This window comes from Rhinoraja longicauda, chromosome 3, assembly GCF_053455715.1.
Source record: "Rhinoraja longicauda isolate Sanriku21f chromosome 3, sRhiLon1.1, whole genome shotgun sequence".
NCBI classification, from domain to species: Eukaryota; Metazoa; Chordata; class Chondrichthyes; order Rajiformes; family Arhynchobatidae; genus Rhinoraja; species Rhinoraja longicauda.
In genome coordinates this window covers 79,665,604-79,691,015 of record NC_135955.1, presented here as the reverse complement: position 1 = coordinate 79,691,015, position 25,412 = coordinate 79,665,604, and the positions used below count along the sequence as shown (strand labels likewise).

Here is a 25,412-nt window from a genome sequence, read left to right as displayed (position 1 = left end):
GTTCCACTGGGTCTCCCCCTTCCCCCTCTAGCCAGGTGACCCCAAGTACTCCCCACATCGGTCCTCATGCCCCCCTCTGCCCTGCTAACCCACCACCCCCTCACCATACATCCCCTCCACCTGCCCCCCTGCCTACATCCGACCCCAACCCCCACCATTGCCGGGTGTTCACCATCCCCCCTGACCTCCCCCTTTCAGACACCGAATGGTCTGTCCTCAGCAGAGGCCTTACCTTTGTTCCCCTCTGCCCCCACATCAACGAGTTCCGCGTCCGCCATGACGTGGAGCTCTTCTTCCTCCGCCTCCGAGCCTTTTTCTATGGTAAGGAGTCCCCACCCCCCACTGATGACCCCTTCTCCCGTCTCCAATGGACCCCCTCCTCTTGGACCCCCCCCCCCCCCAGTATGGCCAACTACCCTCACTAGAACTTTTTATCTCCAACTGCCGGCGTGACATTAATCGCCTCAAATTCTCCACTCCCCTGACTAACTCCAACCTCTCCCCTCCTGAACGTGCAGCCCTCCACTCACTCCGCAACAACCCAGACTTAATAATTAAACCCGCTGACAAGGGAGGGGCTGTGGTGGTCTGGCGTGCTGACCTCTACCGGACCGAGGCCAGACGACAAATCTCAGACACCTCTTCCTACCTATCCCTGGACCATGACCCCACCAATAAACACCAGACCTTTATCAGCAGCACCATCATGGACCTCATCATCTCCGGCGATCTACCCCCCCCCTCCCCAGTGCCTCCAAACTCATAGTTCCCCAGCCCCGCACGGCCCGATTCTACCTCCTACCCAAAATCCACAAACAGAACTGTCCCGGCAGACCCATTGTCTCTGCCTGCTCATGCCCCACCGAACATATCTCTACCTACCTCGACTCCATCCTATCCCCCCTGGTTAAATCCCTCCCCACCTACGTCCAAGACACCTCACACACTCTCCATCTCCTCGATAACTTCCGGTTCCCAGGCCCCCACTCCCTCATCTTCACCATGGATGTCCAGTCACTCTACACTTCCATCCCCCACAAGGATGGTCTTGAAGCCCTCCGTTTCTTCCTCGACCGTAGAACCAGCCAATTCCCATCGACCAACACTCTCCTCCGCCTAGCAGAGCTGGTTCTTACCCTCAACAACTTCTCCTTTGACTCCTCCCACTTCCTCCAAACCAGAGGCGTAGCTATGGGCACTCGCAGGGGCCCTAGCTACGCCTGCCTCTTTGTCGGGTACGTCGAACAATCCCTGTTCCAGACGTACACTGGCCCCATCCCCGAACTCTACCTCCGCTACATCGACGACTGCATTGGTGCTACCTCTTGCACCCATGCAGAACTCACTGACTTCCTACACTTCACCTCCAATTTCCATCCTGCCCTTAAATTTACCTGGACTATCTCCGACATCTCCCTCCTGTTTCTGGACCTCACCATCTCCATCACAGGAGACAGACTAGTGACGGACATTTACTATAAACCCTCTGACTCGCACAGCTATCTGGACTACACTTCTTCCCACCCGGTCCCCTGCAAAAAGTCTATCCCCTACTCCCAATTCCTCCGTCTACGCTGCATCTGCGCCCGGGATGAGGTGTTTCACACTAGGGCTTCCGAGATGTCCTCGTTCTTCAGGAAACGGGGCTTCCCCTCCTTCATTATAGATGAGGCTCTCACTAGGGTCTCTTCTACATCCTGCAGCTCCACTCTTGCTCCCCCTCCCCCCACTCGCAACAAGGACAGAATCCCCCTCGTTCTCACCTTCCACCCCACCAGCCAGCGGATCCAACATATCATCCACCAACATTTCCGTCACCGACAACGGGACCCCACCACTGGCCAAATCTTTCGCAGAGACCATTCCCTCTGTAACTCCCTGGTCCACTCGTCCCTTCCTACCCAAACCACCCCAACCCCGGGCACTTTCCCCTGCAACCGCACAAGATGCAACACCTGTCCCTTTACCTCCCCCCTCAACTCCATCCAAGGACCCAAACAGTCTTTCCAGATGAGACAAAGGTTCACCTGCACCTCCTCCAACCTCATCTATTGCATCCGCTGCTCTAGATGTCAACTTATTTACATCGGCGAAACCAAGTGCAGGCTCGGCGATCGCTTCGCTGAACTGCGCTCAGTCCGCATTAACCAAACTGATCTCCCGGTGGCCGAGCACTTCAACTCCCCCTCCCATTCCCAGTCTGACCTTTCTGTCATGGGCCTCCTCCAGTGCCATAGTGAGGCCCACCGGAAATTGGAGGAACAGCACCTCATATTTCGCCTGGGCAGTTTGCAGCCCAATGGTATGAACATCGACTTCTCCAACTTTAGATAGTTCCTCTGTCCCTCCCTTCCCCTCCTTCCCAGATCTCCCTCTATCTTCCTGTCTCCACCTATATCCTTCCTTTGTCCCGCCCCCCTGACATCAGTCTGAAGAAGGGTCTCGACCCGAAACGTCACCCATTCCTTCTCTCCCGAGATGCTGCCTGACCTGCTGAGTTACTCCAGCATTTTGTGAATATATCCACCCCTTTCTGCTTTTTGCAGAGACCGTTCCTTCCGCAACTCCTTGGTCAACTCATCCCTTCCCACCCAAACCACCCCCTCCCCAGGTACTTTCCTCTGCAACCGCAGGAGATGTAACACCTGTCCCTTTACCTCCCCCCTTGACTCCGTCCAAGAACGCCGACAGTCTTTTCAGGTGAGGCAGAGGTTTACTTGCAATTCCTCCAACCTCATCTACTGTATCCGATATTCCAGGTGTCAACTCCTGTACATCGGTGAGACCAAGCGCAGGCTCAGCGATCGTTTCACTAAACACCTCTGCTCAGTCCAACCTAACCTATCTGATCTCCCAGTTGCTCAGCTCTTTAACTCCCCCTCCCATTCCCACATTGACCTTTCTGGCCTGGGCTTCCTCCATTGTCAGAGTGAGGCCCAGCTCAAAATGGAGGAACAACACCTCATATTTCACTTGGGCAGCTTACACCCCAGCAGTATGAATAATGACTTTTCTAACTTCAAGTAACCTTTGGCTTCCCTCTCTCTCCATCCCTTCCCCCCTTCCCACTTCTCCGACTAGTCTGACTGTCCCCGTTTACATTTTATCTCTGTTTGCTTTATTATTATCTTCTCTTAGCTAACAATGATCTATTCTACATTTTCCTTGATCTCCATCCCCTTGGTCTCATTTCCACATCTGACACTTCCTTATCTCTGTATCTCCCTCTCCCATGTTTCATGGGAGGGTCTTGAACCGAAACGTCACCCATTCCTTCTATCCAGAGATGCTGCTTGTCTCGCTGAGTTACTCCAGCATTTTGTGTCTATCTTAGGCTTAACAAGATGTCTGGTGGTGGTAGGGATAAGAGTGGACCAAACATTTGTCACATCAGCAGAAACATGAATGATTAAACCTCCCCTGGGATTGTACCAATAGACAATAGACAATAGACAATAGGTGCAGGAGTAGGCCATTCGGCCCTTCGAGCCAGCACCATATAACAACTACAGCATGGAAACAGGCCTGTCCGGCCCTACCAGTCCACGCCGACCATTCTCCCTGACCTAGTCTCATCTACCTGCACTCAGACCATAACCCTCCAATCCCCTCCTATCCATATACCTATCCAATTTACTCTTAAATAATAAAATCGAGCCAGCCTCCACCACTTCCACCGGAAGCCCATTCCATACAGCCACAACCCTCTGAGTAAAGAAGTTCCCCCTCATGTTACCCCTAAACCTTTGTCCCTCAATTCTGAAGCTATGTCCCCTTGTTGGAATCTTCCCCACTCTCAAAGGGAAAAGCCTACCCACGTCAACTCTGTCCGTCCCTCTCAAAATTTTAAAAACCTCTATCAAGACCCCCTCAACCTTCTACGCTCCAAAGAATAAAGACCCAACCTGTTCAACCTCTCTCTGTAGCCTAAGTGCTGAAACCCAGGCAACATTTTAGTAAATCTCCTCTGCACCCTCTCCATTTTGTCGACATCCTTCCTATAATTTGGCGACCAGAACTGCACACCATACTCCAGATTCGGCCTCACCAATGCCCTGTACAATTTCAACATTACATCCCAACTTCTATACTCGATGCTCTGATTTATAAAGGCAAGCATACCAAACGCCTTCTTCACCACCCTATCCACATGAGATTCCACCTTCAGGGAACAATGCACAGTTATTCCCAGATCCCTCTGTTCCACTGCATTCCTCAATTCCCTACCATTTACCCTGTACGTCCTATTTTGATTTGTCCTACCAAAATGCAGCACCTCACACTTATCAGCATTAAACTCCATCTGCCATCTTTCAGCCCACCCTTCCAAAAGGCCCAAGTCTCTCTGTAGACTTTGAAAATCTACCTCACTATCAACTACTCCACCTATCTTAGTATCATCTGCATATTTACTAATCCAATTTGCCACACCATCATCCAGATCATTAATGTAAATGACAAACAACAGTGGACCCAACACAGATCCTTGGGGCACTCCACTAGACACTGGCCTCCAACCTGACATACAATTGTCAACCGTTACCCTCTGGTATCTCCCATTCAGCCATTGTTGAATCCATCTTGCAACCTCACTATTAATACCCAACGATTTAACCTTCTTAATCAACCTTCCATGTGGAACCTTGTCAAATGCCTTACTGAAGTCCATATAGACAACATCCACAGCCTTGCCCTTATCAATTTCCCTGGTAACCTCTTCAAAAAATTCAAGAAGATTAGTCAAACATGACCTTCCAGGCACAAATCCATGTTGACTGTTTCTAATCAGGCCTTGATTATCCAAATAATTATATATATTGTCCCTAAGTATGTTTTCCATTAATTTTCCCACCACAGACGTCAAACTAATAGGTCTATAATTGCTAGGTTTACTTTTAGAACCTTTTTTAAACAAAGGCACAACATGATCAATGCGCCAATCTTCCGGCACCATCCCCGTTTCTAATGACGTTTGAAATATTTCCGTCATAGCCCCTGCTATTTCTGCACTAACTTCCCTCAATGTCCTAGGGAATATCCTATCAGGACCTGGAGACTTATCCACTTTTATATTCTTCAAAAGTGTCCGTACCTCCTCTTCTTTAATCCTCCTAATTTCCATCACTACTCTACTTGTTTCGCTTACCTCACATATAACATATAACATATAACATATAACAACTACAGCATGGAAACAGGCCTGTCCGGCCCTACCAGTCCACGCCGACCATTCTCCCTGACCTAGTCTCATCTACCTGCACTCAGACCATAACCCTCCAATCCCCTCCTATCCATATACCTATCCAATTTACTCTTAAATAATAAAATCGAGCCAGCCTCCACCACTTCCACCGGAAGTCCATTCCATACAGCCACAACCCTCTGAGTAAAGAAGTTCCCCCTCATGTTACCCCTAAACCTTTGTCCCTCAATTCTGAAGCTATGTCCCCTTGTTGGAATCTTCCCCACTCTCAAAGGGAAAAGCCTACCCACGTCAACTCTGTCCGTCCCTCTCAAAATTTTAAAAACCTCTATCAAGTCCCCCCTCAACCTTCTACGCTCCAAAGAATAAAGACCCAACCTGTTCAACCTCTCTCTGTAGCCTAAGTGCTGAAACCCAGGCAACATTCTAGTAAATCTCCTCTGTACCCTCTCCATTTTGTCGACATCCTTCCTATAATTTGGCGACCAGAACTGCACACCATACTCCAGATTCGGCCTCACCAATGCCCTGTACAATTTCAACATTAGATCCCAACTTCTATACTCGATGCTCTGATTTATAATTCAATATCCTTCTCCTCGGTAAATACCGAAGAAAAGAAATTGTTTAATATCTCCCCCATTTCTTCCGGCTCAGCACATAGCTGTCCACTCTGACTCTCTAATGGACCAATTTTATCCCTCACTATCCTTTTGCTATTGACATATCTGTAGAACCCCTTGGGGTTTACTTTTACATTACTTGCCAAAGCAGCCTCATATCTTTTTTTCGCTTTTCTAATTTCCTTTTTAAGATTCCTTTTACATTCTTTACATGTTATATGTTATATGTTATATGAGCCAGCACCGCCATTCAATGTGATCATGGCTGATCATTCTCAATCAGTACCCTGTTCCTGCTTTCTCCCCATACCCCCTGACTCCGCTATCCTTGAGCTCTATCTAGCTCTCTCTTGAATGTATTCAGAGAATTGGCCTCCACTGCCCTCTGAGGCAGAGAATTCCACAGATTCACAACTCTCTGACTAAAAAAGTTTTTCCTCATCTCTGTTCTAAATGGCCTACCCCTTATTCTTAAACTGTGGCCCCTGGTTCTGGACTCCCCCAACATTGGGAACATGTTTCCTGCCTCTAACATGTCCAACCCCTTAATAATCTTATATGTTTCGATAAGATCCCCTCTCATCCTTCTAAATTCCAGTGTATACAAACCTAGTCGCTCCAGTCTTTCAACATATGACAGTCCCGCCATTCCGGGAATTAACCTAGTAAACCTACGCTGCACGCCCTCAATAGCAAGAATATCCTTCCTCAAATTTGGAGACAAAAACTGCACACAGTAAGATCAAGGGCCTCTGAACCATTCTAGCCAGATAGAAGCACACTTTCTGCAGAAGCTATATGTAGATTAACACTTTTTATTGAGAAAGCTGGGTATAAATTGTCCTGAATAGTGAACTAGGCAGGCAAGTGGATAGCTCCCCTGCCCATCCAATCTTCTACTTCTACTTGAATATTTCTCAAGCACTGCATCGTAGGACATTAGTTAAACAGACTGCCCGTCTCTACTGCTATGATTTCAATTGGCATGTGACATTCACAATTTAATGTCCGTTTAGTAATGTGCATTCTGCAAAAGAACAGACCTTCTTTATTTTGGCCTTTTACAGTGTCCATTTGCTGTCGAATACAGACCTCATTTGGGCAGCGTACAACCCAGCGGTTTGATTCTTGATGTCTTTAACTTCAAGTAACCCTTGCATCCCCCCTCTCTCCGTCCCTCCCCACCGGAGTTGTCCTGCTAGTTTCACCCTGGTCATCATTCTAGCTTCACTGTCGCCCTGCTGAGTTTGTATCACTCTTTATCACGTTCTGCACAGACAACAATGGACCATTGTGGGCTCCACCTTTCCTTGATCATCGTTGCTGGATTTGATGTGTCCTTTTGCATACCTTTCATTCCAGCTTTAGTTACTCCAGCTTTTTTGTGCCTATCTTCGGTGTAAACCAGCATCTGCAGTTCCATCCTTCCGACTTCTCCATATTTTGTTTTATTTTAACTTGGGGACCTAAGGTTAAAGTCTTTGCTTAAATTCTTGTTTTCTTTTAAATTTCATGTCAAGAAATCAGGGATATTATTTCAGTTGTTTTGTATAAATCCCTATAGGATAGCGACCTTGGCCCATTTGTTTTCTGGTGCACTATGGCGCAGTCTTGATTCAAGACTGCAGTTTTGGTGCTGATGAATTCCTGGCTCCTGTGACTTTTCTATGAGGCACCGAAACAATAACCATAATCACATTGATCATTTTATCCTATCTTCCTTTGAAATAAGTGCATATTCTTCCATTGTTCATATTTTACAGATGAGTAGTTTTATCCTATAATTTAAATTTATTTCATCTTCAAAGACGAGAGTTGCTCTTTATTTTTAGTTGCTGTGTAAGTATCCTTTGATTGTAAAAGACTTTGTGGAAAGGTTCATGTAAATTGTGCTAAATCAATCACAGGATCAGACTTTACAATTAGGTGTTTGGAAGTGTACTGGTTAAATAAGTGGAATAGTGTTTAAAAGTTTTGACCATGATCGAATCGAACCACTGCAGTCGGGCAGATTAAATTCAAGTAATTAAATAAACTGAAGCTTTACAAAGTTAGTATCAGTAATGGTGACTATGAAACGACCGGATACTGAAGGTTTGGTCTGCATGAAACTCCAGATCCAGAGCAATGTGTGTCATTTGTTACCTTCTACACAAATCATAGAGCATAGAACAGTATAGCACAATGAACAGACTCTTCACCCCATTATGCCTGCGCTGAATATGATGCTAATTTAATCTAAATTCATCTCCCTGCACATATAACAGGTATAACAGGTATAACAGAGCTTTATTTGTCGTTCGGTACCGAAGTACCGAACGAAACTACATAGCAGTCATAGAAAAAAAAAAAAAAAGAACACAAGACACATAACCCCAACACAAACGTCCATCACAGTGACTCCAAACACCCCCTCACTGTGATGGAGGCAACAAAACTTCCACTCTCTTCCCCACGCCCACGGACAGACAGCTCGTCCCCGACCGACCCGCACAGTCCCCGCACCGGGCGCTGAAACGTCTCGCGGCCGAACCGGGCGATGAAAGGCCCGCGACCAAGCCTTGTGCAGCTAAGTCCCGTGGTCGAGCCGCACCGGGCGATGTCAAGTCCGCAGCCGAGCCGCACCAGCGATGAAAAGCCCCGCAGCCGAGCTGCACCGGGCGATGTTAAGCCCCGCAGCCGAGCTGCACCGGGCGATGTTAAGCCCCGCAGCCGAGCTGCACCGGGCGATGTTAAGCCCCGCAGCCGAGCTGCACCGGGCACTGTTAAGTCCAGCGGCCAAGCCGCACCGGGATGTAAAGTCCAGCGGCCAAGCCGCACCGGGATGTAAAGTCCAGCGGCCAAGCCGCACCGGGATGTAAAGTCCAGCGGCCAAGCCGCACCGGGCGATGTTAGGCCCCGCAGCCGAGCCGCACCCCGCGCCGTGAGGAAGAGAAAAGTTCCCCCCCCCCCCCCCCCACACCACCACTCCCTCCCACACATACACAACCAAAAAAAAAATATAAAAACCATCCCAACACCGACACACAACAAAAAAAGGGAAAAAAAGACGGACAGACTGCTAGTCAGCCGCTGCCGTTAGGCGCCGCCACATGGCCTAGATCCCTTATTTCCTGCCTGTTCAAGCCCGTTCACGTGTCTGCCCAGCAGTCCCTTATATGTTGTCCTCATATCTACTTCCACTATCTCCTCTTGCAGCACGTCCCAGGCACCTACCAATCTCTATAAAACATCTACCTCACAAATCTCACATTAAAGCTATGCCCTCTAATTTTGACAATTCTACCCTGGGGAAAAATAATTGACTATCTATCATATCTATTCCTCCTCATAATTTTATATACTTCTACCAGGTTGCCCATCAGCCTCCATCATTCTAGAGTAAATAATCCAAGTTTGTACAATCTCTTTTTATAGCTAACTTGACCAAGTGGACACTTTGTGGCCCAAACCTCTCCTGCATTGGTGCAGCACCCTCTCCTCCCCCCCCCCCCTCCCCCTCCCCTCCCCTCTCCTCCCCCTCCCCTCTCCTCCCCCTCCCCTCTCCCCCCCCTTCCCCCCCGCTCCCTCCCTCCCCTCCCCCTCCCTCTTCCCCTCCTCCTCCCTCTTCCCCTCCTCCCCCCTTCCCCTCCCCCTCTTCCCCCCTCCCCCTTCCCCTCCCTCCTTCCCCTCCCCCCTTTCCTACCCCCAACTCCATCCCCCACAATCCCCCTTATCCTCCCTCCTCCCCATCCCTCCCTCCACCTCCCTCTCTCCCTCCCGAGATTTAAACTTTAAAATGTGAATAACTAAAAATATAACACTGATTTCAATGAAACTTCTTCCATTAGCACCGAAGGGATGATGGTGAGTAAGGTGGGCCTAAAATTGTCACGATATCGTGTACCATTTTGGATGTAGTTCAGGAACAAACAAACAAACAAGACTTTTAGTATATAGATGCTCTTTAACATCCCGGTGAACCTTTTCTGCACCTTCTCCCAAGCTTCCACCTCCAATGTGGCACCAGAACTGCACAGAATACTACAATTATGGCTTAACCAAAGTTTTACACAGCTGCAACATGACTTTTCAACTTAGTTGAGGCATCTTTGAGCATATAATAGCAGTTGGAGTTTAATTTGAACAAGGGTCAGATGATGCATTTTGGCAGGTCAACTCCAAGAGAAAAGTGTACAGTATACGGCAGGACCTTTAGAGCATTGATGCACAGGCAAATTTTAACTTGCAACTCCATAACCCCCTGCAAGTGGTAACACATATTAATGGGATGGTAAAGAAAGCAATGCGGCAGGCTTACCTTCAACAGTCGGGGCACTCAGTATAACAGATGACAAGTTTTACTGCAGCGAAATAAAATTTTAGTTTGGCAACATTTGGCATAGTGTGGCCCGAATTCTAACAAGTTGGCCTTCAAAAGACCCTCGCATGTCAGATATGGATTTAGCCCACACAGCCATTCCCAGTATACTTTCCTCAGACCCTGCCTCATAATAGACACAAAAAACTGGAGTAACTCAGCGGGACTGACAGGATCTCTGGAGAGAAGGAATGGGTGATGTTTCTGGGCGGGTCCCTTCTTCAGACTGGTTAGAGATAAGGGAAACGAGAGATATAGACGGTGATGTGGAGAGTTAAAGAACAATGAATGGAAGATATGCAAAAAATTAACAATGATAAAGGAAACAGGCCATTGTTAGCTGTTTGTAGGGTGAAAACGAGAAACTAGTACGACTTAGATGGAGGAGAGATAGAGAGAGAGGGCTACCTGAAGTGAGAGAAAACAATACTCACACCACTGGGCTGTAAGCCGCCCAAGTGAAATATGAGAAGAAAGAAATCTTTTATTTAGAAGTATCTATGAAGATAACAGATTACTTGTACAGCTATCACTGCAGTTTTTTGGTGTGTCACAATAATTGCAGCAATTTTGCTTCATTAGTTCTGATCTATCAGAAGTAAAGGGCCTGTCCCACTTAGGCGATTTTCTTGGCGACTGCCGGCGACTATCAAAGTCGTAGCAGATCGGCGAACTTTTCTTTTACCCGACGACAATGACCACGACAAGCCGAGTCAGGTCGAGATTACAGCATCTTTCTGAAACATCGTAGAAATTCCCACGCTGTCAATGCTTCTCCGGCGTCCTGATTTTCGCTGAAATCACTGACAAGTCGGTAAGTACTTGAGAGTTTTGAACTATAACACCTTGTATGGGTTACTTAAAAACCAAGCTTCACTATAACAAGGAATAATCTGGATTTACTTCCAGTTTACTAATAGCTATTAAAAAAAAAAAGATATTTAAGTGGTTCAGTGGATTTTTGTGAAAAGTGTGTGGGCGTTCTTTGAAAATGTAAGGGAGATGCATATCTGGTTTCTGGGTTGAATATCTGGGTTTGGAGCCCACTTTAAATGTAATGGCTGAGGCCAAAAACATCGTGAAAATTCCCACGCTTACCTGACCGTCAAACTGCTGCCTCCAATCTACCTGTCAAATGTCCTGACGGTAAATAAATTCGTTAAACACAAGCATTTTATGGTATTTTGAAATGACTTTACTTATTTTAATATAATGTGGTTCTAAATGCATCTTAAGAGAACTTATCAAACCTGGGGACAGCATGCGACAGCGACCGCAATAAGCTACAGTACCTGGCGACAAGCCAGCTGTCGCCGAGAAATTTCAAACCGTTTGATTTCTCAGTGACATGCCGAGATCCACTACGATCTTTGGAAGACTCCTCACAATCATGCCCGCGACACCCCGGCGAACTGTCGGCAACAGCGTAGTCGCCAGCAGTTGCCTTAAAATCGCCTAAGTGGGACAGGCCCTTAAACTCAGGTCTGATCAAATACATAGCTTGCTTGCCAAACAGTTATAGGTGTGGGAGTTGAAAGCCCCATTTACTTAAACATCAGACAACATCACACTGAAGGAGCTGTTATAAAATGCACCGACTAAAAATGTGAGAATACAGTCCAATTACTTGGTTCCTGATAATTCTGTGTTTCCCATTTCCAGTCACTCCCATGAGCTATTTGGATACTAATGATTTCTTTAGCAGAGATGTCAAATTTTAATAATGTCATTTTTATCGATTAATTGACATATTTAACAAGGGCAATGTTTTGTATGAGGTTTGTTTTGAATTCCGGTCATTTATATTGCTGTGTGTTGATGGATGGATATATAAATGCTTCTTACAATTTTTTTAAATGGAGACCAGGCATACCAAGTTTGATTATGTTATACTTAATGCTGCACTTTAAAATGATTGCAATTGTTCTTTAGCTTTTATTTGATATATTCCATTTGAAGGGCATCAATAGGCTTTAGTAGAGACACAATAGACGGCAGATGCTGGAATCTGCCGCAACTAGCAATCTACTGGAGGAACTCGGAAGGTCAAACAACACCTGTGGATGGAAAATAAAAGTCTATGTTTTAGGTGAAGACTCTGCATCAGGACTAGAGTGGAGATGGAGGCAGTACAAGAGGAGGAGGGGACTGATGAGGCAGGAGCAGAAGGTGTTTGGTGTGCAGAGGAAGGGTGAAGGATGAAAGGCAAGTCAGGCCAGTTAGTGGACGGGGAGGGATTGAAATGGGAGACAGAGACAGGCGAGTGAAGCCTCCGCCTCCTGTCTCACCACTGTCCCCTCTTTCTCTGCAGGGTTTTGAACATATCGCCAACCATTTCTTTCCACCCACAGGTACTACTCCAACTGCTGAGTTCTTCCAGCAGGTTGTTTGTTGCACAGAATGACAATCCAGTTAATAAAGCACCAGTTCTGCTGATGCTAGGTTTATGTTGCATGATCAGAAGCTTAATAGCAGCCTTTCTGGATTTAATTACTGAAACTGAAACCAGGAATTTTTACTTCAGTCTCAGAAAGTGAATGATTTTCATACCGGCCTCTTCCACCTTGATCACCTGTCCCTTGCATGGGACCAATGTCCTGACAATGGCAGACGACTCAGCACATTGAAGGTGTTGTGGGTTTATTCATTATTAATCATCGTATTGAATATTATCACTTGCATTTCAGATCTCGTTTTTGATGTCCATTTACCTAAGTCGGGAACTATCAAACGAAAGTTGCTCTGCCCTTGGATTGGTGATGCATTACCTCTACCTCTGCCAGTTCAGTTGGATGCTCATTCAGGTCAGTGCAGAAAATCTTCTGGCACCAAGTTTTTATGAAACAGACCAGTGTTGTCAGTTATTAAAATGAGCACTTCTACTAACACAAGAAGAATACATTACAGCAGTCGTGGGTCGAGGTTAGATATGCCTCAACAGAATATTGAGAAAGTCTGAGAAGCATATTTAATCATGGGACTGTTTCTGCAATAACTACCATAATGTTTTTTCCGAAAAACAAAGACAGTAACACTGATTAATGGATTCCTCAAAATGAGTTTGAAATCAATGTGTCTGTTTACTGTTGTCTCGTACCTTTCTGTTGCACGTTAGGGTCCACACTTCTAAGCATCAAAAGTATAGAAAGGAGTACAATGTATTCTTCCTTTCTTTTAACAACACAGCTTCAATGGTGAGCAATTCCAAGGAAGATCTGCACAGGAGGGCTGTACCTTGGAGATGTTGGTGGAATATCAAAAAGGATCAACTATCAGTGTGGGATCAAGGCATATTTAGATTGACCTTAAGACCAGTGTAAAATGGCTAATAGTTGGCACCTCACTTTACATCTTTCCAGAATTTTACTTCCACAGTAATAAAGTAAAATTAGGAGAGGTGCAATAGTGAATCACCAGCCCTTTTCACTAACGCACAAAGTCTAGATCTGGCTCCTGGTATGAATTTCCATGTGCCATGTGAGGAACGGATCCTCTACCTGCTCCCACTAATGTGGCAGCTATTGTTTGGGTGTCCCAGTTTTGAAAGATAACACATTGCCAGTTTTTTAACGTTCCTGGTGTGGGTTCCAGAGGGGTACCGAGTGAGTTGAAGAGTATCAGGCCAGCAGAGGAACAAGAGCTTCAACATGTGGCTTGGGCAAAATTTTGAGTTAAAAGTGGAAAATGCTGGAAACACTCAGCCGGTCACGAAGCATCTACAGAAAAAGAATAGGAGTTAACATTTCAAATCCAAGATCTTTCATGAGAAGTAGGAAAGTGAGAGGACTAGTTGATTTTCTGGTGCAGAGAAGGTGGTGGTGGAATGATGAATGAAAGGGAATCTCTCATATGGCGAGGTCCGATGACTTAATGTGGAAGTTAGAAGTAGGTTATGCATCTTTATCTGTGTTATGTGTTGCATATCCAGCAGGCCAGGCTACACTAATGGATAGAAAACACACTGAACCAAAATCACGAATGGATGACCACCAGAAATGACTAGGTCTGATGTGGGCATAAGGAAAGAACAACTTACTGTAACTAAAGTTGCAGATTTTGTTAATGATCCCTTAAGGTTTCTTTCTGTTGCCAGATTGAAGATGAAGTGTTGTTCCTCCAGCGTGCACTGGGTCTCATTGTAACAGTGCAAGGGACCACAGATGGATAGGTCAGTGTAGGATGAAGAAATACATTGGCAGGGAAGGAGTGACTTTGGGTCTTTCCTTTGACCAAAGACAATCAGTCAATTTGTGTTTGATTTCTCTAATGTAGGCCAGGCCTCTATAACCCCATCACAACTAGCTAAGTCATGCTCACTGTATGAAAGATAGACTTTAGAAAAATTAAGTTCACAACAATATTGACGTCAAAAGTTTGAGAATCACAAATTCTTCCTTATGTTAATAGGGCACCAGTTGAAATCCAGGAAGGCCCTGAAATTGTAGACACAAGGAAATGCAGATGCTGGTTTACAAAAAAAGACACAAAGTGCTGGAAAAACTCAGGGGTCAGGCAGCATCTCTGGAGACCACGGACCAGGCCTCTGGAGACCACGGATAGGCAATGTTTCGGGTTGGAATCCTTTTTCAGACTGATTTTGGTGGGGGAGAGAGAGAGATTGATTGGGGCAGGACAAAGTCTGGCAAGTGATAGGTGGATACAGGTGGGGAGGGGGGTGGTTGTTTGACAGTTGGCTGGACAAAAGTCAGAGATGAAAAGGCAAAAAGTGTGAGATAAGGAAGAAGATAAGGAAAGAAGGGCCAGGAATTGTGGGATCAGTGGAAGGGAGAGGAACGGGAAAGGGAGAAATACATCCAGGTTGGGCACAGGGGACAGAAGGTGAAAAGGCAGCGAGGAGTAGAGGGAGGTTGTTTGTAGGTTAGTTATCTAAAACTGGAGAATTCAATGTTATTACCATTAGGTTGTAAGCTATCCAAGGAGAATATGAGGTGCTGCTCCTCCAATTTGCACGTTGCCTCATTCTTGCAGTGGAGGGGGCCTTGGACAGAATGGGAAGGGAAGTTAAAATGGTAAGCAATCAGGCAATTCTGCAGACATTGCTGGACGGAGCGCAAGTGTTCGGCGAAATGGTCGCCTAGTCTACGCTTGGTCTCGCCAATGTAAAGGAGACCACATCGAGATGAGGTTAGAGGAGGTGCAAGTAAACCTCTGTCTCACCTTGAAGGAATTCTGGGGTTCCTGGGTCGATGTGAGGGAGGAGGTATCAGGAACAGGTGTTCTTACTTTTGTGGTTGTAGAGAAAGTATCTTTGGAGGGGCTGGTTTGGGTGGGAAGGGATGAGTGAACCAAGGAGTTGCAGAGGAAATGGTCTCTGCAGAGGCCAAAATAGGCAGATGTGACTAGTGGTGGAAGCATGTTGAAGGTGGCGGATATGACGGAGAATGACGTGGAGGCTGGAGGGGTGAAAAGTAAGGACCAGGGGAACTCTATCCTTGTTCCCTCTGAAGGAAAGGGAGTGAAAGCAGAAATACGGGACACAGAGACACATGTTGGGGATCCACCTATGACTGCAGATTCAGGCAGTCAAGAGCAGAGCAGTTTCCATATCAGCCTGAGATGCAACCCGTCAGGATACTTTTTACAGTGCATCCATAGAAGTTCAAGAGAATCCTTGTGGACCTGCCAAACCTTCTCTGACACATAAATTAGTAAATGCACTGATGTGCTTTGTTGATAACGAGCAGTATGATGGGACCAGGGTGAGGTTGCTGATATGGATGCCTAGGAAAATGAGACCATGTTGACCATCTCTGTTGATGCAGACAGGGTTGTATTCAACCTGTCCTTCCTTAACTCAGTGATGGACTCTTTTGCTTTGCTCTCGTTCAGGGCTAGGTTGTTGTTCTGGCATCACCACGTAAAGTTTATGATCTCATTTGCAAATTCATTTTATTAATAAACCCAATGGATAAACACTCTCAGGTTTCATGGTTCATGTAAACGTCAAATTGATTCTGGATCTTCCCTGCCGGTGACATGCTCAGAACTGGAAAAGGATTGTACGGAAGTATGTTCAAACTGGTCAGCTGCTCATGGAGGAGTAGGCCTTGTATTTCAATGTAACTTGGAGGAACTCTTCATCATGCCTCGTATGCCTAGGGCCGTGGCATCCCTCTATCCATATCCACTATATGTAGGTGCACAAAATGCTGGAGTAACTCAGCGGGACAGGCAGCATCTCTGGATAGAAGGAATGGGTGACATTTCGGATCGAGACCCTTCTTCAGACTAAGAGTCATGGGAGAAGGAAATGAGAGATATGGATGGATAAGGTGCGAAAACTAGAGATCAAAGGGGACGAAGTTCAAACCAGTATGTAAATTAGTAAACCTAATTTGAGGAAGGACATTCTTGCTATTGAGGGGGTGCAGCGTAGCTTCACAAGGTTAATTCCCGGGATGGTGGGACTGTCATATGATGAAAGAATGGAATGACAGGGCTTGTATTCACTGGAATTTAGAAGGATGAGAGGGGATCTTATAGAAACGTATAAAATTATTAAGGGATTGGACATGCTTAGATGCAGGAAACATGTTCCCGATGTCGGGGAAGTCCAGAACAAAGGGCCACAGTTTAAGAATAAGGGGTAGGCCATTTAGAACTGAGATGAGGAAAATCTTTTTCACCCAGAGAGTTGTGAATCAGTGGAATTTTCTGCCTCAGAAGGCAGTGGAGGCCGATTCACTGGATGCATTCAAAAGAGAATTAGATAGAGCTCTTATGGCTAGCGGAATCAAGGGATCTGGGGAGAAGGCAGGAACGGGGTACTGATTGTGGATGATCAGCCATGATCACATTGAATGGCAGTGCTGGCTTGATGGGCCGAATGGCCTACACCTACAACTATTTTCTATGTATCTATGTGCAATTCCATCCTGCACTATATGAGGTCTGTACTCATTCATCTCTGTAAAGTCTCCTTTGTGAGCCTCTTCAGGATTAAATCCAACTCTCCTTACATTCTACCTGATGGTAATGTTTGGCCATCCCTTGCAGGCAATCACAACCCAGCTCTCTTCGCCATCCAAATGGAAACTTAACCAACTGCCAATGCCCACGTTTGACCCTTAAGGTTATGATTCTTCAACCCCCCAAAGCGCCACCCTCCATACCAAAATATTTCTTAACCACAACCCAAGTCTTGTTAATTTCCTGAACAAATAAAGGAAAATCCTTTGGGTGCAAATTGTGTGCAAGAATGTTTGTATTTTGCATGGATGCTTCTATTTTGGGTAGAAAATCAGAGCCCAGGCATAGTGTTGGACAATTGTGTTTATTAAAATTAATTTGCTAAAAAGATCATGAACGTTATGCCATGGTTTCAGAAAAACAACCTTCCTTTTAATGTCAGAATAACAAGAATTGTTCGAGCAAAGGAATGAGAATTGAAAACAACCCTGTCCTTATCAATGGAGCTGCTGTGTCAATGTTCACCAGCGTCAAGTTCCTTGGCCTTCATATCATCAGCAACCTAACCTTGTCTCGACACCGTGATGCAGTTATCAACACATTGCATCAGTGTATTTACTTTCTCAGGCGTCTAAGATTTGGCATGTCCACAAGAATTTTCTCAAACTTTTACAGATACGGTAGAGAAATTATCCTGACAGGATACGTCTCAGCCTGGCACGGCAACTGTGCTGCTTTTGACAGCCTGAACCAGCAGAGATTGTTGAACACAGCTTAGGCTGTAACAGGCTCATCACTACCTTCCATCCAACCCATTGTCATGGTGCATTGCATAATGAAGGCTGAAAACATTGTTAAGGATTCAATTATACTTTATTGTCACATGTACCTAGGCACAGTGAAATGCTTTGTCTTGCATACAACTCGGTAAAATCCTGTGGCAGACCTCATCTGGGCAGTACACAAGTGTCGCCACGTTTTGGCGCCAACATAGTTACAAAAGTTCACCAATCATTTGTATGTACTGCCTGCTGCCGCACATGGCAGTAGAGCCGCCTTCCCTTCGCCCCTCCCCCCATGTACTTTTACTCTAAACTCTACCTCTTTCAATAATTTTATTGTTGCACTTTATTATTTTCACTGCACTACTTCCGATTGCGGTACAATCTCTCCACCATTTTGCTGTTTTGTATTTGTTGTTGTATTTATTCTCGTATCTATCATTATGCATACTATATATACTGAGCTTCATGCAAACAAAGAAATTCCATGCGTACTGGTATACATGACAATTAACTAATCTGAATCTGATATGCTGGCAAAATAATTTATAGATTTTTATTGCAGTTATGATCATTTTAGTGGAAGCTACTTTATGTAAAATAAAACACATTGTAGCATTGTAATTGTTGGTGTGGTTGCAATGTGTACCAAGCTGGATCAGTACACAAGCAAACTATTGCTTTTCTTCCCTTTAGTCTGTCAATTTCTGGAAGGTGCTTGTGATGAACGATGAACACACAGATCGGCGATACCTGCTCTTCTTTGCTCTGAGTTGGGGTTTACCTGCTTTTGTCGTGGCTCTGCTTGTAATTATCCTACGAGGGGCTTATAACTGGAGCATGCAAGAAGTCTACGGTACCATACATGGCGATGTGTAAGTATAGTACATCACCAGTTCAGTTTAGTATATTGTCAAGTGTACCGAGGTACAGTGAAAATCTTTTGTTGCGTGCTAACCAGCCAGCGAAAAGACAGTACATGATTGCAATCGGTACAGATACACGATAAGGGAATAACGTTTAAAGCAAGGCAAAGCCAGGATTCGATGAGGTTGGTCTTTGGGTGTCGGGAATTGGAGCTTGGACAGATCTGAGAGATGTTTAAGAAGATCATCGTTAAAGTAAGAAATGTTGCTGTAGGAGTAGAGATTTAAAAGTGTGGAGCGATTGTAACATGTGATTGTAGATCTGCTTCTATGGCTCGCATGCAAATAGTCACCTGGGTTGGGCGCCATCATGGAAGCAAAAAATGAATGACTAACCCTGTTGACAAATTGCAAAGTTGTCTTACTTTTTGACTATTAAATATATTTGTCAGATTTTAATTCACTTTCCGATCTTGAATATGTGAAGCAAACATACTGTAAATAAGAAATATTTTGGTAATACTCAACCCTTTATATTTCATGCTTAAAGAATTTCTGTAATGCAGCAGAGCAGTTTCCAAGGTGAAGCATAAATTGTAGTCTTGTCTTAAATATGAAGTTTTGGTCAGTCCTGATTGTGATTTCTTGAAGTTGAACAAGGTGCAGGTGGTTTTTGGCAGTATTAGAATTAGACCAAGTAGCTATTTATGTGAATTGGTAAAGAATTAGCCACTTCCTGTTTGTACTTTAGCATACGTTAGCTGCATCAATTCAGCATTAATGTAGCCTGTTCCCTTTGCACTCCCTCCCCCACAGCCCCGTATATAAACATAACAAACACACACGCACTTCCTTTCTAATTAAATTTTCCATTTGATAATTCCGGTGTAAGGAAATTTGAGTATTTCACAAGCGTTAAAAGGAATAACTGGCTTAAAAAGAAGATATTGTCATCTTACGGGTAGTCAAGTTTACCATTTAGAAAAGCTATTAATCAGAAGTGCTTTTTACCAAAGCTTCAGCGTAAACAATGACATAAGAAGAAAACAGACTTGCCAGCTATTCTCTGAATCAGGTGACTTATGCTGGATTTGTGCAATATAAATGAGATTACATAAAAGATGGAATAGCAGTTTTGTTTCTTATTCCGACTATCATTTCGTGGTTCATTGCTCGCTCTTTAAGTGCAAATTTATACAGTGAGGTCCAGGAATTGGACTGCAATGCTGTTTCTTGGGAACTGTTGGATCTCCCAAGTCCCCGGAATTGTGGATACGGTGAGGTTCAATTTCTAGGTACTTCATGGTTATCTGTCTTCAAAATAACAACAAAAAAACATAATCCCAACTGAATTTGTTCCATCTGTCACTGGAGGATAAGGAGGGATAAAGGCAGCTTTTAGGCAGGCAGACCTTCGACTTCAACAAGGATTTGAAAGAGAATTGAGGTTCCGCTGGATAAACCAGTTTGCTGGAAGTAATTGACACCATCGCTGGCTGCTGCTGTAGCAAATACTTTGCAGTAGAAGAGCAAGCTACTGGCCTTAGAGTGGATCCAAAGGTTGGTATGCATCTCCTGTCCCCATATTAAAACACATGGTAATGGTAACATCATGGTAATCCTCCAGCCCCAACGTTCATACTTCCTAGCTCTCCAGTCTAGTCTTTCTACATCCGATCTGAGATGTCAATTTTTCATAAACCACAATCTCTCTTGACTAAGATACCAATCTCCAGAGTCCTTGAACTGGATGTTTGTCTTTGCCATTAGAAGATTCAAAATTCCATTACCTTCTCTATCTGGCATTTGTGTGGGGGTGAGGTGGTTTCTTCATAACCACAGCTGCCCACATCCTACTTGTTAAGATTAAAACAAAATGCAGGAGTAACTCAGTGGGTCAAGCAGCATCTCTGGAGAGAAGGAGTAGATGACTGAAACCATTTATTATCCATCTCTAACTCCTTTTCTGCTTTTGTCAGACTGAAGATGGGTTCCGACCCGAAACGTCACCTACTCCTTTTTTCCAGAGATGCTGCTTGACCTGTTGAGTTACTCCGGCAGTTTTTGTGTATCTTCAGTGTAAACCAGCATCTGCAGTTCTGAAGTTCCTTCCTACACATTTTCTCTACTCATTAAAGGCAGGTTTAGGTTTCTTATTGTCACCGAGGTACAGTGAAAAGCTTTGTTTTGCGCACTATCCCAATAGATCAGATATCCCATAAATAGTTCACGGGAAAGTACCTGGGGAGGGGGTGGTTTGGGTGGACCAGGGAGTTACGGAGGGAACGGTCTCTGCGGAAAGCAGAAATGGGTGGAGATGGGAAGATGTGGCCAGTAGTGGGATCCCGTTGGAGATGACGGAAATGTTGGAGGATAATTTGTTGTATACAACGGCTGATGGGGTGAAAGGTGAGGACAAGGGGGATTCTATCCTTGTTACGAATGGGGAGAGGGGGAGCAACTTCGCTCAGTCCGCCTTAACCAAGCTGATCTCCCGATGGCTCGGCACTTCAACTCCCCCTCCGACTCCCAGTCTGACCTTCTGTCATGGGCCTCCTCCATTGCCATAGTGAGGCCCAGCTCAAATTGGAGGAACAGCATCTCATATTTCGCTTGGGCAGTTTACACCTCAGCGGTATGAACATTGACCTCCAACTTCAGATAGTTCCTCTGTCCCTCTCTTTCCCCTCCCCTTCCCAGTTCTCCCACTGTCTTCCTGTCTCCTACTACATCCTATCTTTGTCCCACCCCCCTCCCCTGACATCAGTCTGAAGAAGGGCCTCGACCTGAAACGTCACCCATTCCTTGTCTCCTGAGATGCTGCCTGACCCGTGAGTTACTCCAGCATTTTGTGTCTCACATAAATAGTTCAAATAAGTTCAAATTCAAGTACAATAGATAGAGCAAAGGGGAAGATACAGCATACAAAGGGGAGATCCAGAGTAAATGGCATCTCCTAAGTGATCGCTCCTATATTGAGTACCATATTTGTAAACCATCAAATCAATACTATTGTCTTTTACTGAAGCTTGTGTATTGTAGTTACTTTTTAAGACTGAGAAACAAAGCTGATATTTTTTCTACCATGGTGTATTGAGATTAATTTTAGAATTGTTTATGCTGCCCTCACTGAGATGTAACTAATTTAACACAGATCAAGAATCAAGTCTGGACTTACCAGCTTAATTTTGGATAATCCGATTAAAAAAAACAAAAAAACATTACCTTTCTATGGTAGAGCAATTCTGGATGTCCCGTATAATCTGTGGGATTTCCCTGTCCAAATTCCCCTGTTCAAATTGCAGGAACAATTCCTTTGCATGATTCTTGAGAAATGCTGTCAGTGCAACTTTCGCTGTGAATCAGTTAGCCGAAACATCACAAGGAGTTTTCAGATGTAAAATGGAAGAACCTTACAGGTAACCTCCACATAAATAGCCACAACAAGCGATGTTGTTTAACCATTATCATCTATGATTCTTCATTAACAAACTAACTAAGTGACACAAGATCCAACAGTTTTAAATTGGGAAAACCAAAATTATCTTTCACAGTTCATCGTCATGCAGCACTGAAACAGATCTGTTGGTCTACTACGATCTAACCACCAGTCAGTAGTTATCCCATTTTCTAGCACTTGGTCCATGGCCTTATGTGCTGTGGTGCTTTAGAGACCCTGAAAATTGCAAGAGTACAAATTGTGAGATCACACCTGGAGTATTGTGTGCAATTTTGGTCTCCAAATTTGAGGAAAGACATTCTTACTATTGGGGGAGTGTAGCGTAGGGTCACGAGGTTAATTCCTGGTATGGCGGGACTGTCATATGTTGAAAGACTGGAGCGACTGGGCTTGTATACTCTGGAATTTAGAAGGTGAGAGGGGATCTTTTTGAAACATGTATGATTATTAAGGGATTGGACACGCTAGAGGCAGGAAATATGTTCCTGATGTTGGGGGAGTCCCAAACCAGGGGCCACCGTTTAAGAATATGGGGTAGGCCATTTAGAACTGAGATGAGGAAAAGCTTTTTCACTCAGAGAGTTGTGAACCTATGGAACTCTCTGCCTCAGAAGGCAGTGGAGGCCAATTTCCTGGATGCTTACAAGAGAGAGTTAGATAGAGCTCTTAATGATGGCAGAGTCAAGGGAATGGAGAGAAGGCAGGAACGGGGTACTGATTGTGGATGATCAGCCATGATCACGGTGAATGGCGGTGCTGGCTCGAAGGCCCAAATGGCAACTCCTGCACCCGTTGTCTATTGTCTATTGTCTACCTGCTTCAACAATGTACAAAGGTCCCACATAGGAGATTGGTGAGCAAAATTAGAGCACATGGTATTGGAGGTAGGGTACTGACATGGATAGAAAGTTGGTTGACAGTCAGAAAGCAAAGAGTGGGGATAAATGGGTCCCTTTCAGAATGGCAGGCAGTGACTAGTGGGGTACCGCAAGGCTCTGTGTTGGCACCACAGCTGTTTACAATATACATCAATGACTTGGATGAAGGGATTAAAAGTACCATTAGCAAATTTGCCGATGATACAAAGCTAGGTGGCAGTGTGAACTATGAGGAAGATGCTATGAGGTTGCAGGGTGCCTTGGACAGGTTGTGTGAGTGGGCGGATGCATGGCAGATGCAGTTTAATGTAGATAAGTGTGAGGTTATCCACTTTGGTGGTAAGAATAGGAAGGCAGATTATTATCTGAATGGTGTCAAGTTAGGAAAAGGGGACGTACAACGTGATCTGGGTGTCTTAGTGCATCAGTCACTGAAAGGAAGCATGCAGGTACAGCAGGCAGTGAAGAAAGCCAATGGAATGTGGGCCTTCATAACAAGAGGAGTCGAGTATAGGAGCAAAGAGGTCCTTCTGCAGTTGTACAGGGCCCTAGTGAGACCGCACCTGGAGTACTGTGTGCAGTTTTGGTCTCCAAATTTGAGGAAGGATATTCTTGCTATTGAGGGCGTGCAGCGTAGGTTTACTAGGTTAATTCCCGGAATGGCGGGACTGTCATATGTTGAAAGACTGGAGCGACTAGGTTTGTATACACTGGAATTTAGAAGGATGAGAGGGGATCTTATCGAAACGTATAAAATTATTAAGGGGTTGGACACGTTAGAGGCAGGAAACATGTTCCCAATGTTGGGGGAGTCCAGAACCAGGGGCCACAGTTTAAGAATAAGGGGTAGGCCATTTAGAACAGAGATGAGGAAAAACTTTTTTAGTCAGAGAGTTGTGAATCTGTGGAATTCTCTGCCTCAGAGGGCAGTGGAGGCCAATTCTCTGAATACATTCAAGAGAGAGCTAGATAGAGCTCTTAAGGATGGAGTCAGGGGGTATGGGGAGAAGGCAGGAACGGGGTACTGATTGAGAATGATCAGCCATGATCACATTGAATGGCGGTGCTGGCTCGATGGGCCGAATGGCCTTCTCCTGCACCTATTTTCTGTTGTCTATTGTCTATTGTCTATTCCATCCACTCCTTGGTTGAAAAAAATATTCTTTCTCAAATTATATTCAAACATCTTACTTCTTGCCCTAAACATATGCCCTCTAATTTTAGATGCCTCTGCTGTTGGCAAAAGCTTCTTATGCTACCTTACAAATGTCCCTTGTAAATTTGTACCTATCAATCAGGTCCCCTCTCAGCCTCCCCTGTGACAGGGAAAAATACGCAGCCCATCTTATCCCTCCACATAATTGAAATACCCCGTCCCAAGGCAACATGCTGGTAAATCTCCTCTATGCCAATGCACTCGTGCACTGTAGTGTGATGACCAAGACTGCACACAATATTCCAGCTGTGGCTAAACTCAAAATTTTATAAAGTTTAGTGTGGAGATACAGTGTGGAAACAGTTCCCTATGGCCCTCTGAGTCCGTGCCGACCAGCAATTCCCCATACACTAGCACTATCGTACTCACTAGGGACAATTTACAATCTTTACCGAAGACAATTAACCTGCAAACCTGTACGTCTTTGGAGTGTGGGAGGAAACCGGTACACCCAGCAAAAACCCACATGGTCACTGGGAGAACGTAAAAATTCTGTACAGACAGCACCCGTAATCAGGATTGAATCCGGTCTCTGGTACTGTAAGGCAGCAACTCTACCACTGCGCCACCATGCCGCCCGTCAACAGCTATACTAGACTCTGCATAATGTTTACATTGACGTTCCCGACTCTATTCCTGAACAGTTCTCCCTATATTCTCAACAATGTTTGTCACTCAAGCAATGTCAGATTACTTCATAATTATCACAGTGGTGTAGTTTCACACTGGTGTGCACAAATTGCTTGCAGCACAAGAGTGTTTCTAAAAGCAGTAGAAGGCAGCTCACTGCCACCTTCTTGAAAGCAGTTAAGGGATGGACAAGAAATGCTTTGAAAACCAGATTTTTTAAAATGAAACAAAATGGAAAAGCTGCATATTCAAAAATAGCTAAATATATTTTTGTGCCCTAGAGTCCCGAAAGATTTGAAAAATGCCAAAGTTGCAATGAGGCAGTCATTTTTTAAAATACACCTTATTTCATACTGAAATATTTTTATGCTCTCTGCATAGCATCTCAGCCATGCTGAGTCAGGCATTAATCACCATGCTACTATATGTCCATGTCCTCAGTTCTTCCGTTTCAGTGGGATTTC

At 44.9% G+C, this 25,412-nt stretch overlaps 1 protein-coding gene across 1 annotated transcript in view; it reads left to right on the top strand.

Annotated features, from left to right (window-relative positions):
- Positions 1 to 25,412, top strand: part of adgrv1 (adhesion G protein-coupled receptor V1) — a 385,526-nt gene that overhangs the window by 293,971 nt on the left and 66,143 nt on the right. The window contains exons 84-85 of the mRNA XM_078397039.1: positions 12,874 to 12,990; positions 18,595 to 18,773. Of these exons, the coding sequence (XP_078253165.1) occupies positions 12,874 to 12,990; positions 18,595 to 18,773 (296 nt within the window). The remainder of the gene's footprint in view (positions 1 to 12,873; positions 12,991 to 18,594; positions 18,774 to 25,412) is intronic.